At 53.3% G+C, this 15,963-nt stretch overlaps 5 protein-coding genes across 5 annotated transcripts in view; 2 read left to right on the top strand and 3 right to left on the bottom strand.

The window, feature by feature from the left end:
- GUITHDRAFT_99695 (hypothetical protein) overlaps window positions 1–3,072 on the bottom strand; it is a gene marked incomplete at both ends in the record, with an annotated part of 4,670 nt that extends 1,598 nt beyond the window's left edge. Inside the window, 17 exons of the mRNA XM_005841981.1 lie at window positions 81–197; window positions 284–328; window positions 453–516; window positions 862–946; window positions 1,131–1,178; window positions 1,224–1,262; window positions 1,385–1,430; window positions 1,474–1,500; window positions 1,570–1,635; window positions 1,683–1,787; window positions 1,856–1,895; window positions 1,953–2,036; window positions 2,084–2,134; window positions 2,202–2,290; window positions 2,339–2,392; window positions 2,449–2,487; window positions 2,539–3,072. Of these exons, the coding sequence (XP_005842038.1) occupies window positions 81–197; window positions 284–328; window positions 453–516; window positions 862–946; window positions 1,131–1,178; window positions 1,224–1,262; window positions 1,385–1,430; window positions 1,474–1,500; window positions 1,570–1,635; window positions 1,683–1,787; window positions 1,856–1,895; window positions 1,953–2,036; window positions 2,084–2,134; window positions 2,202–2,290; window positions 2,339–2,392; window positions 2,449–2,487; window positions 2,539–3,072 (1,533 nt within the window). The remainder of the gene's footprint in view (window positions 1–80; window positions 198–283; window positions 329–452; window positions 517–861; window positions 947–1,130; window positions 1,179–1,223; window positions 1,263–1,384; window positions 1,431–1,473; window positions 1,501–1,569; window positions 1,636–1,682; window positions 1,788–1,855; window positions 1,896–1,952; window positions 2,037–2,083; window positions 2,135–2,201; window positions 2,291–2,338; window positions 2,393–2,448; window positions 2,488–2,538) is intronic.
- Window positions 3,073–3,866: 794 nt separating this feature from the next.
- On the top strand, window positions 3,867–6,411 carry GUITHDRAFT_99694 (hypothetical protein; the record flags this gene model as incomplete). The annotated part of the gene is made up of 11 exons (XM_005841980.1): window positions 3,867–3,931; window positions 4,005–4,980; window positions 5,031–5,139; window positions 5,227–5,262; window positions 5,314–5,405; window positions 5,457–5,539; window positions 5,574–5,715; window positions 5,777–5,963; window positions 6,012–6,071; window positions 6,117–6,302; window positions 6,377–6,411. The coding sequence occupies 11 exons, from the start codon at window positions 3,867–3,869 to the stop codon at window positions 6,409–6,411; spliced, it is 1,971 nt and encodes a 656-aa protein (XP_005842037.1).
- A 3,033-nt stretch (window positions 6,412–9,444) lies between these two features.
- On the bottom strand, window positions 9,445–10,332 carry GUITHDRAFT_149941 (hypothetical protein). The gene is made up of 2 exons (XM_005841979.1): window positions 9,747–10,332; window positions 9,445–9,690 (listed from the first exon to the last, which is right to left on the bottom strand). The coding sequence occupies exons 1-2, from the start codon at window positions 10,311–10,313 to the stop codon at window positions 9,496–9,498; spliced, it is 762 nt and encodes a 253-aa protein (XP_005842036.1). The 5' UTR covers window positions 10,314–10,332; the 3' UTR covers window positions 9,445–9,495.
- Window positions 10,333–11,036: 704 nt separating this feature from the next.
- On the top strand, window positions 11,037–11,746 carry GUITHDRAFT_149940 (hypothetical protein). Its single transcript, XM_005841978.1, has 2 exons — window positions 11,037–11,233; window positions 11,568–11,746. The coding sequence occupies exons 1-2, from the start codon at window positions 11,046–11,048 to the stop codon at window positions 11,611–11,613; spliced, it is 234 nt and encodes a 77-aa protein (XP_005842035.1). The 5' UTR covers window positions 11,037–11,045; the 3' UTR covers window positions 11,614–11,746.
- Window positions 11,747–11,955: 209 nt separating this feature from the next.
- On the bottom strand, window positions 11,956–15,669 carry GUITHDRAFT_99692 (hypothetical protein; the record flags this gene model as incomplete). The annotated part of the gene is made up of 13 exons (XM_005841977.1): window positions 11,956–12,118; window positions 12,179–12,269; window positions 12,313–12,575; window positions 12,629–12,677; window positions 12,971–13,037; window positions 13,190–13,389; window positions 13,824–13,887; window positions 13,940–14,086; window positions 14,286–14,383; window positions 14,429–14,478; window positions 14,536–15,032; window positions 15,079–15,526; window positions 15,581–15,669. The coding sequence occupies 13 exons, from the start codon at window positions 15,667–15,669 to the stop codon at window positions 11,956–11,958; spliced, it is 2,226 nt and encodes a 741-aa protein (XP_005842034.1).
- Window positions 15,670–15,963: the final 294 nt, after the last annotated feature.

The raw sequence follows: 15,963 nt of genomic DNA, 5'->3' as shown, positions 1-15,963 counted from the left end.
ACTCCAGTCGCCGGTCTGGACTAGGAGGAGGAGGAGGAGGAGGAGGAGGAGGCGGTTGGAAGGGGGGGCAAAGCTCTTACCCGATACTTCTTCGGATCCTTCCCCATTTCAAAGACGGAAGGGAGCGGCTCAGGGGGGGGAGGAAGGGAAGCAAGGTGGTTCATGTAAAGCTCTGACTGCCTCTGCTCCCTTGCCATCTGCAACTCGTCAAGACACCAACAAGTAGCTCGTCCTCGTCCTCCCCCTCGCAGCAGCAGCAGCAGCAGCAGCAGCAGCATCCTACCTCTGCGTCAAACTTGGGGAAGCAGATTTCCGCGCTGGTTCCGGGCTGGTTTCCGTGAGAGTAAGGAGATGGCAAGGACAGGAGGGAGGAGTGGGGAGGGCAGGAATTCATGGGTGGCGGAGCACGGAGAAGGGGTCAGCAAGGGAGAGGGGGAGGCAGGGCATATTACCTCTGTCAGTGATACCATGGGGTAGACCTGATCTGGCAAATCTCCAAACGCCTTGCCGAGGAATCTGAAGGTGGGTTGAGAGAGGAAGCGATTCGGAAAAGGGGGGGAAGGGAGGAGGGGGCAACGGATGCAAGAAAATCAAAAGGAGAAAACAGCTCGAGGAGGGAATGTTTTTCGATCATTTCAAGGACCTCCCATTCTTGTACAGATTGCAAGTTTTTGTGTCCATGTTTACAAGGACTCCAATCCTGAGAGGGAAGTTCAGGAAGGGAGGAAAAACTCTTCCTTTCTCGCCTCCATCCTGTCCTTCTCCTCCTCACCCCTCCTCACCCCTCCTCACCCCTCCTCACCCCTCCGCCACCCACCCCAACTTCACCACCCCCTTCCTATCTTCTTCTCTTACTCAAACCTGTCTCCATGTCCGTACGCCGAACCTTCAACCCATGGCTTTCTTAATCCTCCTGACCATGTCATGTGCCCTTTGTTCCCGTTACCTGACACACACAAAAGTATCACCCCTCCTCCTCGTCCTCGTCCTCCTCGTCCTCGTCCTCCTCGTCCTCGTCCTCCTCGTCCTCGTCCTCCTCGTCCTCCTCCACATGATCATGATGTTCATCGCCATGATCCAATTCTCTCAAGTGTCACCAAGCACCCTCTCTTGCCATCATCGTCACTTACAGCTATCATGTAATGCCATGAAGTGTTTTCTTCGATCGCCGGATCGATCTGAAGATCGTCATACAAGCTGAGACGATGAAGCTGTATTCGCACCTGTAAGCTCCCAACATCCGTTCCATCGCTTGTTCATGCCTGGACATTGAAAGATTTCAAGTCAGAATCAACATCTTCATCCCCGTCAGTCTGTCTCCCATGTATATCTTTCAGATCATTTCCCAACGCCAACAAGCAACCGACATCACTCGGTCACTCACCGTCAACTAGCCCAATGTAGAATCCGCCGCGAAGAGATTCTCCGTCCTGCGATCATGTCAGCACATCCCAACAAGGCTAAATCTCTTACCTTTGCTCCTTCAGCTTTGGCAATAACCTGATCCGCATCGCAGCGAGCACAATCAAGAGCATGTCACACTTCTACAGCCTACAAGTAGTCGCAAACCTCGAAGAAATGCACTCCCTTGGGTGGGATGGGCCTCTTAGCCCTCACCGTCCCGATGTTCATCGCCTGATTGTTGTATCATGAACCCATCCATCTTTCATCATCATCATCACCATCACCATCACCATCACCGTCACCATCACCATCACCATCACCATCACCATCATCACCATCACCATCACCATCACCATCACCATCACCATCATCATCGTCTTCGTCTTCGTCATCATCATCATCGTCATCATCGTCATCATCTCCATCTACAGCTCCATCATCATTATCTCACATTCGATTGCTCTTCGTTACGGGCAACTACCCTCCTGTTGCTGAACACGTTCGCATGTCACTCAGGGCACAATTTCACGCCATGATTGAAAACTCACATGAGAGACAGAGTTTTCCCCATATTTGTCTTGTCCCACTCTGTCGTGTATCGAGAAGTTTCACCATGGTAAGATCCCAGCTCCCTTCAAAGAGCATTATTCTCACATCATAGATTCACTTGTCACCCTACCACATCGCAACGTCATCCAGGTTGTCATCTCGGATCAAATCCAGCCACCGACTGCGAACTTTGTCATAGAGGTCGTCATGGTTTCCTTGGACATGTAACAATCAAGATCTTCTCCCACAGTGCAAGCACAATGGAGGCTGCGACTTGCCTCTGATAGGGAACGACGGCATAGACCTCTCCGTTGTCGTCCTTCACGACCTCCTTCACCTGACATGATGCGTCACTCAAAGAGATACAAGAGAGCATCTCAATCACTTTGCCGTATTTCTCTTTGTTCTCCAACTCCGCTTGAACCTTCTCCAACAGCTCCTGCAATTTGATGAACAAAATCATTTTCACACGTTTTCATTCGTTCGGGAGAGAACCGCTCTGTTTGTCAGGCTCTCCTGAGTCTGCACCAAGGCCTGTGGAGCAAGCGTGGTAAGACGCTGACTTCACAGCATTTCATCACTCACTGCTGTCTTCTTGGCATCATCCTCTATCGCTATCTGGTCATGTAAGTATTCGAGCTCCGCGCGGACGCTGACCAGAGTCCTGTTGATCGGACAATCTGCATGCGACTGACGGGACTTCTTGCGAGATGAACCATGCTTCATCTTCATCTTCATCTTGAGTAGGTTCCAGACATACCCCTCATCCATCGTCAGATTCTTCTTCTGCACCTTCATCTGCAGCCCACTGATCGTCTCCTCGGGAAAGTAGCCATCGGCATGTCGAGCTAGGACGCTGTCCAGCGAAGGCACGAGTTCAGAAGGTATCTTGGTAACGATGCTCTTTGATTGAGCTGGAGTCAGCGAAACCTGCAACTCCTGCTCATTCGGGGCCCCTCCTGATAGCTGCAGACGGAACGCAGGTTTGATGCAACCCCATGGCGAGAGGCGGTCGAACGAGCGCCAGACGGGCATGTGCGTACAGCTTCCCTCGTCCTTCACCAGCGACAACACGAGCATCGTCCTCAAGACATGATTCATCACGCTGGTCCTCAACATGTCGGAATCGCACGTCAGTCCGGGCAGTCCGGGCAACTCGATTGTGACAGCGAGGTCGAAGAAGCTTTCCCCGGGGTCAAGAGAGGACAACCCACAAGGGGGATCAACATCGAGGGCCGAGCATGACTATGGAGTCATGTTGCGACATGGTATCTTCATCCCCTCTGCCATGATTCCTATCTCTCCATCGCCACCGCGCCATGTCTGTTTCCTTTGTCGCCCTGCCGCCCATGCGTCTCCCCGAGAACGGTTGTACGGTAACGAATATTGTAACCTCTCGTAACGTCAAAGATCTGACGTTACAAACCGTTGATTGAGGAAAGCCGGAGTACCACGGACTGTACCAACCATTCAAAATGAGTACTTTTAATTATTTTAAAAATCGTTCCTCAATACAAATTATATATTATTTTTGTTTCTTTTCTAGCATCATTTGTACGTTTCATAAACAAGTGATTTTTAAAATTGGAGACACGGCTCCGCCTCGGATCGGAGAAACATGGAGCACACCGGAGTACACTCCCCCAGCGCCATGGCGAGGGTGCGCCGGTCGGAGGGGGCAAGGGCAGCAGCAGAGAGCGAGGGAGCGGAGACGGGAGCATCGTGGAGTGCAAGAAGGAGGACACGGGGGATCAGGCATCCATCCTCCGGATCTGCTCGGAGCTCGTGAGTAGTTTGCCACAAGATACACCCTGCAACCCTCCCGAGCAGCGAAAGCAAGGAGGGTCTGAAAGTTGAGATCAGAGCACTCGATGGTGGGAAATCCCTTGTGTATCAGGTCGTATTCAGGTGCAATGGTAGCAAGTGGACGTCAAAAGTCTTCTATTCATGCCGGAAGGTTCTCCGACAGCGCTCATGGGTCGCTACTCGAGCAGATTAAGTCAAGTCAACAGCGCATCTGCTTGTCTCTGCTCTGAAGTTTGACGACGCAGCACAAGAATGATCCTCGACAACCCTCTGCTCTTCTACACACGTATCGATGACGACAGGGAGTGGAAAGACCTTGACGTCAACAGGATATTCCGGCTTCAATGCTTTCGTCATGGCGGCATTGGAAGGAGCGTGAAGACGGTCCAGCGCTTGCTCGAGATCGCGAGGACGAATCAGGGATACAACTTGAATCCTCCTCTCGGTCTCAGAGGAGCAGTCCCTTGGAAGTTTCGAGTGGTCACTGTTCCAATCACACAAGACAAGGAGGAAGAGTTGCGCATTTTTGCCAGCATGAAGCAACTCAGCGACGTCTCGCATGCACATTGCCCGGGGTTGCCTTTCTGGCAGGTAGCAGGCAGCAACAACCTGCTGCATGCCAGGAACGATTTCATCAGCCTTGTAGCTGATCTCAACTACAGTTTGACCGGGGACCGAATCTCGCTGGCTTTCTATGGGGATTTGGAGGTAGAGAAGGCAGAGTTCTCCCGCAGCGTCAAGGAACTACTTCGAGTGATTGCAGATGAAGTGAAGGCTCGTGGTTTGGTCCACTGTGAAATCTCACAGAGTCAACAGAACGGCTGTTCTCTTTCTCCGAATCCTTCCAGGCTCTCAGGACTCGATGGTCAACAGTTCTTTCCTTTGGATGCAGAGGAGTACAATGTGCAATACCTCAACGCCTTCTCTGTGTTGTGGACGGATGTTATGCAACTCGTTGTTTTCATCACCTTGTCTCCAAAGCTTCTGCTTCGCTGTGCACAAGTCTGCAAAGCTTGGTCTGTGTTGGCTTCTCACGACGTTCTGTGGATTGGGCACTTGAACCATCTGAACCAATCGCTTCGGATTCTCGATAAGAACCAACTGCAGGCATCTGTTGGAAAGATCGTGGCAGACGGCCTGGTGACCTACAAGTACCTGTACAAAGTTACATTCCTTGAGGCATTGAGGAGGAAGAGAGAGGAAGGGGATCACTCTTTCAAGGTGTGCTGTGTTGTCTCTGAGCATGTGAATGTCATTAGTTTCCTTTCCAGGACCTCTCAAGTCTTGAGAGGAGGCTCCGTCTCTCCGAGGCAGGGGATCACGACATGCGGCGGCTCATGCTGCGCGGCCTCTACGGCATCACCAATGGATTCCGCAACGGTGCCTTCTCCCCCACCACTTCCAACACCACCACCACCACCACCACCACCTCCTCCTCCAGCTCTCCTGACTCTGAACACTTCATAGGCCTGAAGGACATAGAGGACGGGATCACCTTCGCCGGTGATCGATGGAGGAGGAGTAAGAGGAGGAGGAATGTTTGATCACTTGCAGGTCGAGATATGAGGATGGGGACGATCGGCGGTGCGCTCACAGTAGGGACCATGGCCGCAAAAGTTGGGAACAAGGTTCCGATCGGAGGGCAGGTGACAAGGAACAAGCTCGCACCCTGCTGGATGTGTCTCACTAAGGTGCAGGTGGCGAAAAGAGCGTGTGCTGTTGGAGGAGCCGTCATCGGAGGACTCACCGGGGCCCTCGGCGGATCCATCGCGGGCACCATGTCAGCTGTCAGTCACTGTTGCTGGTGTGCCCAGCCATAAAAGCGCCTGGCAGGTTCCCCGCTTCGTGTCGGGATGCGTCGCCAAACCGCTGCACAGCCTCGCTGACATCCTTGAGGAGACAGCTCATGCCATCAACCATGCTCCCGAGGATATGTTTGGAGAGCTCAGCGACCAGGTGAGGAACTTGGGCCGACGCGTCCCGAAGGTGCATTTCAGGATACTCACCATGTCGACAGAACCAGTCATATGCCTTCACCAACGGCTCAGAGGTGGGCTGGATGCAGGACAAGAACGCCGCTTTCGTCCGAGAGTTGGACTCCGGTCTCAAGCTCTTCTACGCTCATGTTCAGAAAGGCTTCACTGGTCTGTACAAGCATCCGCATCATGGCGCCCAAGCGGAAGGGATCGCGGGCTTTGCAACAGGTCGATCACTGTGCATCCTGGTCCTCCTCTCCTCATCTCCTGCTGTAGGGAGTGGGAGAGCTGTAGCAGGTTGTCTGTGCAGCCCGCTAGCTGGAAGCTTGTTTGTTGGTCAGGTCTGAGTTGCCGTCGACCCTCCTGCTGATTTGCTTCCAGGACGGGCCCTGGCACGAGGAGTGGCTCTGACGCTAGAGGCGCCCCTTGCTCTTCCTGAGGCTGCCGATGAACTGGACTTTGATGAAGTTCATCCGGATCAGGAGGCGAGGACGAGCCTGCATGCCTCTGAAGAGCCGCCAATGCCGGACGCGGCAGGGATGGACGCACTCGACGTGTCAGTGGGCAGTGAGAGGCGACGGAGGATGAGCTGGTCGGTAGGGGACATCGGGCGTGTTGATAGCAGCCATGTGCGAGTGCAGAGAAGATCAAGAAGTTACCCGCCGCCGCTGGCTAGACACTGAGAGGGGCATTGAGGTGCTGTATGGTGAACCTGTGGGAAAGGAAGCAAGTCTTGTAGAATGTTGGTTGCCCTGTTGTTGATAGCGCATGTTTGTTCTGCTCTTCTTCCTGTTCTTCTTCTTGGTCTCCTTGGGTTTTTAAGGATGGGTCGAAGTTTTGCTGTCTTTATGAAGACTTTGTAAAGGATACAAGTACAGAAAACCGTATGCACTCGCCCACCGTTGGCAAGGATGTTGCTACAAAGAAAAGGAACAACCAGCCCGCCTTAGCTTTGTATTCTGGTGCAATCTCTGTAGAAGCAAGATAACCAAGAAGCTCCAGAGTATCAAAAGAAAAGCTTACCCTTCGTGCTGGGCCTTATGTGTGACTTGGGTCGCTCTCGCCCTCAGTACGTGCGCGTAGAACTTGTTTCCACTGCTGATGTGTGTATGATGGGCATGATGGGCATGGCTTTTTGAGCTGTACGACCGTTCGCTATTCCTTCTTCGAAAGAGGTGACCTTGTCTTGCCGATGATGCTTCCATGGACATGCTGCATGCACTTTCGTAACTGTTCCACATGGTCTCTTCGCCCCAGAGCTCGGCCTCTCTCCAGTGCGTGTGATATCCTCCCGCTTCCATATGATCGTGATGGTGAGGCTCGTAACTTGGGAGCGTGCTGCATCTGCGCAATCCCTCTCTGCTATGTGTGCCTCGATGCGCATGCAGATCCCCAGCCGAGCAATGCGCGATCAGGTAGTGGCGGGGATCCACTGGCGAAGGTGGTGGAGTTGGAGTAGAGTCCATCGACCGACGAGGAGTCATCGCATAGGAGGGGGAGCAAGAAGAGGAGGAGTGAGTTGGGGAGAAGTCGCATTGCTGGCAGCAACAGTGGGCGGCGGCATGCACCATGGCGGGCGGTGGGGTGCGATGGATTTCGGACGGGAGGCTTCCTTATCTATATGAGAATACAAAACGGGGGTGGGGCAGAGGGGTTCATTTTTGAGTGGGTAGGGTTATGAAAATTTGGGGGGTAGGGGTATGATGTCAAATACAATTCAAGCTTGCATGAAGGGTATGAAAGGCTGAAATGAGGTGGTGGGGGTGTTCGGATGGCAGGAACAGGAGGAAAGGGGTGGGGTAGGGTTATGTGGGAACAGGGATTGCAGGGGGTCGTTGAAACAATAATCATTTTTGAGGAAAAAAGAGAATTCAGGCGCACCTACCATGAGTATCAGATGTAGGGTAGGGTCAGATCGTCCGTCATTAGCAGTCCGAGGACCGGTGTCTGGAACCTCAAAAAATCCTTGTATCCACGAGGGGTACCATAACTTGGTGGGTAGGGGTCATCGGAGGCTGGGTTCACCGCCTTTCGGAGAAAAGCCGCTTATTGCCATGTGGCAAGATGCGAGGAGTGGGTGGTATGAGCAATAGAGGTGGGGGTTGTAGATTAAGAGGGTGGGGTGAGGAGATCACCCCTCAACATCCCAGGATTTCATTAGAAGGAATGTTCCTGGCGGTGGGCTAGTATGATGGAATTCATGAGGTGGGGTGGCATTATCTGTCATATGGTGGGGTAGTGCATGTACTGCACGAGTCATGTGGACGAAACTACATGATCGTCATGATTAGGACCCTATTGAATTGTACCTCTCTGTGTGTAACCCCACCCAAGTTAAATGGACCCCCCATCAGGCTCCCACACCCCTGTTCACCCACCAGGGTGTATCGGGTACGTGTGCAGAAGGAGTAAAAACAGTGGGTAGACGCAACCCACACCACCCTCGAGTTCTGGATCGACTAGCCACCCCCATGGGGTAGACCCTCCTCGGAACCACCCCCACCCGTTCGAAAGCGCGTATTCGAAGGGCTGAGATTTCGGATGTGACTGCTGCGACACGAAAGAGTTGCTGACAAGGTGACCGGTAACTGCGAGCAGACTGTCTAGGAGGGGTGGGGGTGAAATTCAGGAGATCGGACCGGTGATTAGTGGTGGGGTGACTGTTTCTGGGGTTCCAAACTCAAAAACAGTTTTTGTTTCAAATTGAAGGGATTTCAAACTACCCACCCACCGGTCACGATCCTCCTGTAGAACATCTGTTGATGTAGGGTGGGGGTACCTGGAAGAGGTCAATCACTGAGTAGTTTTAGTAAAGCACCTTTTTACTTTTTCTCCAGTCCATCCCTCTGCCCCCCATCTCCTGCTCCCCAAATCCGACACATCTCCCCCGCCCCATAGCCTGACCAGGATCCCGGGCCTCCGTCTACGCCCTGTGCCTTTTCTCCTCCTTCCCATCTCCATGGCTCTTTCTCTCTATTGTTCTGTCTCCCTCCTCGTGCATTCTCTGACAGCATCTGCTCTCTTTGTTCCATTGCCACCCTGCCTCAGTCTCACTCTATGACTCTTCTATGAGCAGTCTTCCATGTCACTGCAGTGTAAGTCCTGGCAAAAGAGCATTGGGAAACAGAGTGTATGTGACAGTGTTAGCCCACAAAATTGATCGTCTTTTTAGTCTTAGTGCTTTTTCCAGCAAAACTGCCAAGCGTTATAACAATCGATAGTTCCAACTGCATATTGGAACGATGATATAGCTGAATAGATGGCTAGAGGTAAAGTGCTGTTAAGTTTGGAGCAAGATTTTTCAGCACGCTGATATGCAGTTACTCAAATACATCTCATATCCAATCAACCCAACGAGGATCGTGACAGATCGATAGATACTTCTGCAGATTGTGTGCAAACAAGAGATGTTAATCCAGAAGATAGCGTACGCAAGGTTGACCACTAGTTTGTATGTGGCAGAACCATGCGTGTCGATATGTATGATGTAAATCTTGACAAAGATGTTATCGCACTTAGCATGCTTGAATAATCCCGAAAATAACTCTGAGAACGTCCACACATAGAATGAAAGCATGCTTATAAAACAAAGTGACACTGAATGAAGAGAATACCACTGGGCTGTTTTCGGTTTTCAAACCAACTGTACAAAATTGCAACCAAGGTTCGTTGCAAGAAATCTTATGTAAACTACACGAAGAAAATCTGACCATGAGGGAAGAGAAAGTATTCACAGGATTGATCATCCTCCCAATCGCGGTTACCAACCCCATCCAAGAGACATTCCCTGCCCACGATTTCCTGATCCCCAGTCCAGTGAGAAACCAGAAAAGCCGGAAGACGCGTTTGCATCTTCCACTTTTTCTTCTGTTCTGGTTTGGACGTTGCCATTTGCATCTCTCGTCGTAGTTGTAGTCTTGATGATTTTCTTGCCATCACGAATGATCGTAGACGTCTGGAGATGCAGAAAGTCAGTACAGTCTATCGCGGTCGCTCTTTTTTTTTTCACACCTTGACACTTTTTGAAACCCCTCCACGAGAGGAGGAGGTTGATGAGCTGCTAGAGAACGAGCTGCTTGACATGTTGAATCCTCCTGGGCCACCAAAACTCATACTGAAACCCATGCCGTTTCCACCCATCCCCTCTTGCATCCTCCGATGAATGCTTCCAGGATTGTCAAAGAAGGGGTCATCATCAAAAACTGAGAAAACATCACGGCCACCGAAGAACTCAGCAAATATATCGTTTGCGGATCTGAAGTTGTAATTCTGGAAGCCATGTCCCATTCCTCCACGTGATGAAGTGTAGAACCCATTCATTTCTGGCCCGGCACCCCCTCCGTTGAATGCAGCTTTGCCGTACGTATCATATTCACGTCTCTTTGTGGGGTCACTGAGAATCTCATAGGCTTCTGAAACCTTCTTGAACTTGGCCTCAGCTGCATCTCTGTTGTCTGGGTTCTTATCTGGATGGAATTTGAGGGCCATCTTGCGATAAGCCTTTTTGATCTCTTCTGCACTAGCATTTCGGTTCACACCAAGCACCTCATAGTAGTCATCAGAGTTTGGATTCGCCATGGCGTCGAACTAAGCGTCTGCACCCAAACTGATTTGTCAGCGCACGTGAATCACACTCCTGCTGAAACATACGCCAGCACTTAACACACAAGAAACGAATCTGTTCACTCAAAACAAACTCAAAAACGAACCACAAATAACAATCAACAAAATATAGACTTCTTGTTTCCTTGAACCCCCAACACAATGCCATCACTTATCAGAATTATTGTCATTTCTTCAATCTCTCTCCTCGTCTCTTCTCTCTTCCCTTCCATAACCATCCATGCCTCTCAAGCCCAGCCATGAATGTTCGCTCCCCACGTGTCCCTACGTATTTGGGGGTAGGGGTGGTCAAATAGAACTTTCCAAAGAAAATGGTGGACCACTACCCCCGGGCTCATTCACTACCCCTACCCATCATGAATTGCTTTATCACATTGACCCTCATTTTGATAGTGTTTCAATATAGAAATACCCCCTACAATACCATTCTGAGGTAACCCCCACCACCAATTAAGTACACAGGTACCCACCCTTCATGAATTGAATCAGATTGAATCAAATACGATTTGTTTTCAAAAATGACCCCTGTTTCGTCCCATCATAGGAGGGGTACTCGGACAGCCTGAGGTGAGCTCGACTTGATTTGTTCCCGCCCGGACCGCCGGGCCGACCGGATCGGACAAACAGCACTGAAGCTTTAACGGTTTATTAACGGTTGAAGTACGGAGCTATTTCGGTGCGGTGGACATGTTTGAGGTGGTAGCGGCTTCGATGAGGGCGAGGAGGGAGATGCTGGCGGAAGATGGAGAGATCCCTCCTCCTTCTCCTACCTGGATCCCTCCCCTCGGAGCTAGCAGGAGGACCTGGGCCAACGTGTACAAGAACAAGAGCAACATCGACTACTGTGTGGCCGAATTCCACTATCTGTCGAACAGGTGAGCACTTGCTCAGTGCGACGGTGCCTTTTGAATGAACCAGTGTAGTCTGCTGGTGTACGGGAGGGCGGGAGAAAGAGAAGTGGGTGGAAGTGAGGACGAAGAGACCATGTCACAACATGACTCAATGGCGAGATAGGGGTGAGATGGTAGGATAGGGGGAGGCAGGGCTGCGGAGCGAGGTCATGAAGGGATGTGGCCCAAGAAATTGTTGGATGTGTTCTGTTCTATTTCGATGGTGATGTCTGTTTCTCGGAATCGAATATCTTGTTGCAGTGCACAAGCACACATGAGAGTGGGATCGCCCTTGGTTGTGGCTGAGAGAACATGGCAGGATCAAGTGCATAAACTCGCTCACCGGAGGTCCATTCTTGCAGTGAGAGGGATCAAGGATTCATATGGATTCCTGTTGATGCGATCGTGAACGGGCCTCCAACTACGTCAGAGTGGAGCTTGAAACGTCTGTTTAATACTATTTGAAACTGAGATGATGTAATGAAGCACATGTTGCAACGAGACATGGTACTGGGGGGTTCAGTCGCAGCTCAGCATCGGTGGGAAGAAGAGTCTTGGTGAGGGTCATGGTACAAGCACAATCTCGAGGAAGAAAGGGTCCTGCGATGTTCGTTACGATGAGCTCCACCATGGATGCATGCTCTGATACCTTGACAAGGATATGAGGAGGAGTTGACAGCGAGGGATGGAGGTAAGCGGAATTTCAGTCAAGTGCAGATGATGTGGGGGCGCTGAGCATGCTGCTGCTGCTGCTGCTGCTGCTGCGCCACGACCTCCCATGCTAGACGGAGAGACGTCTCGAAGCCCAACGACCACTTGTTGATGTCGAACAGGATCGACCGACCTCTGCTCGCTGCAAGGCGTCTCCTGCTGCGTTCCAGCCATCGTCGTCCTCCCCCTTGTGTATCGTGTCAGTTCGCGTGCACGCACAACTGCACCACGTCCTCCGCCTCCTCCGCCTCCTCTAGCGAACCTCTCTCATCTACTCGCACTCTTGCTCCCCTACTTCCAGTCTTTGCCCCTACGAGCCTAGGGTCCCCTTGGAACATGCTGTTTCGGCTCACCAGATGCCAGCTTGATCGCTAGAGCCTCGTAGTCTCCTCCGTCTCTCACTGTCAAGTGTCTCCCCAGCCCAACAGCATGCAGGACGCTGGCGGCGACTCGACCTGCCATCCTCTCCACAGGGAGGGTCAGGACCGGAATGCCCCCCCAGAGCGCCTCCACGACTGTGCTGTGACCGTTGAAGGGGCGAGAGTCCAGGTAGACGCCAGCTGCGTGCTTGACGCTCGCATGGTCGACCACTCGGATCCTGCTGGTAGCGACGATCCTGTTGACGCCCTCGCTCAGCAGTTGGGGCTGGTGAAAGCCATTCTACGTCACCTCTCCTCTACGCCGAACCCTCGCGCAGCTTCGATGAGGTTGTCGACGCCTGCTCCTGGATGAGAGGAGAAAGGGGCGGGGGACGGGGAAGGGAAGAGCACGAAAAGAGACAGGCAGGCAGGCAGGCAGGCAGGCAGGCAGGCAGACAGACAGACAGGCAGAGGAGAGGGAGAGGAGGGAGGGAGGGGAGGGGAGGGAGGGGAGGGTGGGGAGGGGAGGGAGCGGGGAGTTGCAGGTTGGCGAGGTGTTCGCTACGAGGAGAAGGGTGAGAAAGGAGGGAGAGAGAGGGTGTGGGAAGAAGTGAAGGGAGGGAAGAAAGCAAAGGAGGAGATTGTGTGCGACCGAAAGGAGGCTCCGCGATGATCCAGAGATGGGATTGGTTCACTGCTTGTAAAATTCTGCACCAAGACTTGCATCGACAGGGGGTCAGGGAGGAAGGAAAGGCGGGCAGGAGAGAGAGAACGAGAGAGAGGCGGTGGGGAGGGAGGAAATGCGGAGAGGGAGGAGGCGGAGGGGACGGAGCAGGTGGAGGGAGGAGAAGAGCGGATGCTTGCAACACACCTGCCACAGCCTCACATGCACCTTGCCGAGGTTAGAAAACGCCCCAAAGATGAAACCAGAGCTGGGAAGGACGACGCCATGCTGGTGGAGGACGGAGAGACGAGCTGGGGAACGATGGAGAAGCTCCTCGTGGTTGAGCTCAGAGACATCGGAGTGAGTGAAGGGAGCGAGCTTGTGGTGACCTGCCCCGTAGTAGGTGCCTGAAAAGGAGCCGTCAGTCTCAGGAACCTTCAAGCCGACCCCCGTCGTACCGGGGAGGAGAATCAGGGATTCAGTGAACAGGCCCGACAAGTCCGGCGGGCTTGCGATGCGATCTGAGTGTTGGGTGGAAGGGGGCACATCAGCAAGATGGAGGAAGATAGACAGACAGACAGACAGACAGACAGACAGACAGACAGACAGACAGACAGACAGACAGACAGACAGACAGACAGACAGACAGACAGACAGACAGACAGACAGACAGACAGACAGACAGACAGACAGACAGACAGACAGACAGACAGACAGACAGACAGATAGAGGCAAGGAAGGAAAGCAGAAAGAGATTCAGCGGGAGCGGGAGCTGGAGCAGAGGAGGAGGAGAGGAGGAGGAGGAGGAGGAGTAGAGAAGGAGAGCAGGGTCAAGAACAACCTGAGATGATCCAGGGTACAACATCATGGTCGCCTAATGTGCCAACGAAGTTCTTGAAAGAGATCTGGAGCAGGGAGGAGGTTTAGAGGCCATGCAGCACTTGCGGTGGAATCGACCTGCAGCGGGGCCGGGCGAGACGCGAGGAGGGCGATGCTGCCGCCGTCGTTCCACCCCTGGACGTCGACGAGGACATGAAGACTTTTCCTGTTGAGCAAGGAGGAGGCGGACGACAGCTCGAGGCCGTCGAGGTCGATGAACTCGCCCTGCTGAGAACAGAGAGCTCTCATCGCCTCCCAGCTGCTTCTTGCCATGCTGGTCCTGATGCTGGAAAGGTCGGTCAGAGAGATACACCTGCTCAGTAGAGCGTCATCGCCCCCGTCAGCTCGCCGCAGGCTCGCCTCACAAGGGGAGAACTCTCCTCCGGTCAAGGTGCGAAACGATGGCCAGCAGCTCCCGACCCACCGAGTTGCCTGTGAAGTCTTGCGAGAGGAAACCGACGATGAGGGTGGTCCCAGAGAGCGGCTGAGTGACGTGATGGAGGAGGAGAGGACTCGGCTGGCCTGCCATGGCGGTCAGGACTCGAGGCACTGACGCCGGGGAAAGACCTTGCTGAAGGGTTCGCCATGCTCGCTGCTTCACGGTGGAGAAGTGAAACCTGGACACGAGAGAGAGAATCAGGGGGGGACGAGGAGGGCAGGAAGAGTCTCGGAACCGGGCAAGATCGGCGATCGCAGGCTCGGAGAGAGGATAGAAGAGTGAGAGGAGGGGGGTAACGCAGATGCACTGCTTGATGTCGGCGTGGGTGCCTTGATCCAATCCTGAAGGGCTCGAGAGGAAGCGATCGAGATTCATGGTGAGCAGAGCGCTGAAGCCTCCGAGCAGGACATGATGGCTGCTCAGACCGCCTTGCCTCTTCTCTTCCTCTTGCCAGGAGAAGTCAAGGGAGCACAGCTGGTGCAGGCTGGACACCAAGACGCACAGGAGCGAGAGGGACAAGCTCTTGCTCAAGTCACTTGCTGGCACCTCGGGGCTCGGAAGCCTTTCAGCCCATCCAACTTTGCACGGGTCGAACTGAAAGGATCGTTTGGCTGCTTCCCTCCCGCCTCTTCTCTCCTCCATCTCCCCGTCAAGTCGGCTAAGACAGCAGCGAATGTAGTCCACCGTCTCCTTGAATCGGTACCGTCGGTATAGCTCCTGCGCACGCGCTTCCTGCACCGCATGTCAGCCTCTCCAGCGCGAACTCAGCTGGAGGTACCACAGAATCTCGTCCTCCCGCTGTCCAGTCGCAAGCACATGCGCCCTGTGAGACGTTCCCTCCTGACTGCGACTTGACAACTTCCTGCCAGATCCTCGGCAAGGAGGATGGAGCGATCGTCTCCGTCCTTGCCCTCGGCCTCATCGGAGTTGACCTCCTGTCAACCTGATCGCTCGAATACATCTTAACAGTCTCCTGCTCCACCGACTTGCTGGCTTCATGCGCGTAACATGCTGACAACCTCTCTCCTGCTGCTCCTGCTGCTCCTGCTGCTCCTGCTGCTCCTGCTGCTCCTGCTGCTCCTGCTGCTCCTGCTGCTCCTCCTGCTCCTCCATGCTCTCCCCTCTGTCTTCTAGGTCCTGTAGCCATCATCAGGTTACATTTGGCGTCGGTGAGCGAAGGATGCAGGCGCAGAGCTGCTCGGTAGCTCCGAGCGGCGTCTGCCGTGCTGTTTGCAGCCCAACAGTCAAGGCAAAGTCTACCAGGACATGTTTGTTCTCACCGATTCATCATCATCAAGGTATTCCCCGCATTGAGGAACGTGGCGGCGTTACAGGGCCTGGAGGTAAGCGCGTCCCCGTAGAGCTCCATCGCTCTCGACAGATCTCCGTGCACTACGAGGTGGTTGGCATACAAGAAGCTCGTCCTCCATCGTCCTCCTCTGCCACACTGACGTGAGAGGAAAGTTGGTTGTGGGGGATGGAGCAGGGGCAGCAGGAGCAGCAGGGGCAAGGGCCAGAAGAAGAAGAAGAGCAGCAGGGGCAGGGGCAAGAGAAGAAGGAGCAGAAGAAGAAGAAGAGCAGCAGGGGCAGGGGCAAGAGAAGAAGGAGCAGCAGCTGCTGCTGCAGTAGCAGAGAGGAGGAGGAGGAGGAGGAGGAGGAGGAC

The sequence above is a fragment of the Guillardia theta genome (genome assembly GCF_000315625.1).
Source record: "Guillardia theta CCMP2712 unplaced genomic scaffold GUITHscaffold_2, whole genome shotgun sequence".
Lineage (NCBI taxonomy): Eukaryota > Cryptophyceae > Pyrenomonadales > Geminigeraceae > Guillardia > Guillardia theta.
The sequence above is the reverse complement of the archived record's forward strand: the minus strand, read 5'-3'. Positions and strand labels throughout refer to the sequence as shown.

Bases quoted from the DNA above. Each gene is read 5' to 3' on its own strand.
- GUITHDRAFT_149941 (XM_005841979.1), bottom strand. From the start codon at position 10,313: ATGGCGAATCCAAACTCTGATGACTACTATGAGGTGCTTGGTGTGAAC. The intron at 9,691-9,746 runs GTGTGAAAAAAA...CTGCATCTCCAG, and splicing joins GGGTTTCAAAAAGTGTCAAG to ACGTCTACGATCATTCGTGA.
- GUITHDRAFT_149940 (XM_005841978.1), top strand. From the start codon at position 11,046: ATGTTTGAGGTGGTAGCGGCTTCGATGAGGGCGAGGAGGGAGATGCTG. The intron at 11,234-11,567 runs GTGAGCACTTGC...AGAACATGGCAG, and splicing joins TTCCACTATCTGTCGAACAG to GATCAAGTGCATAAACTCGC.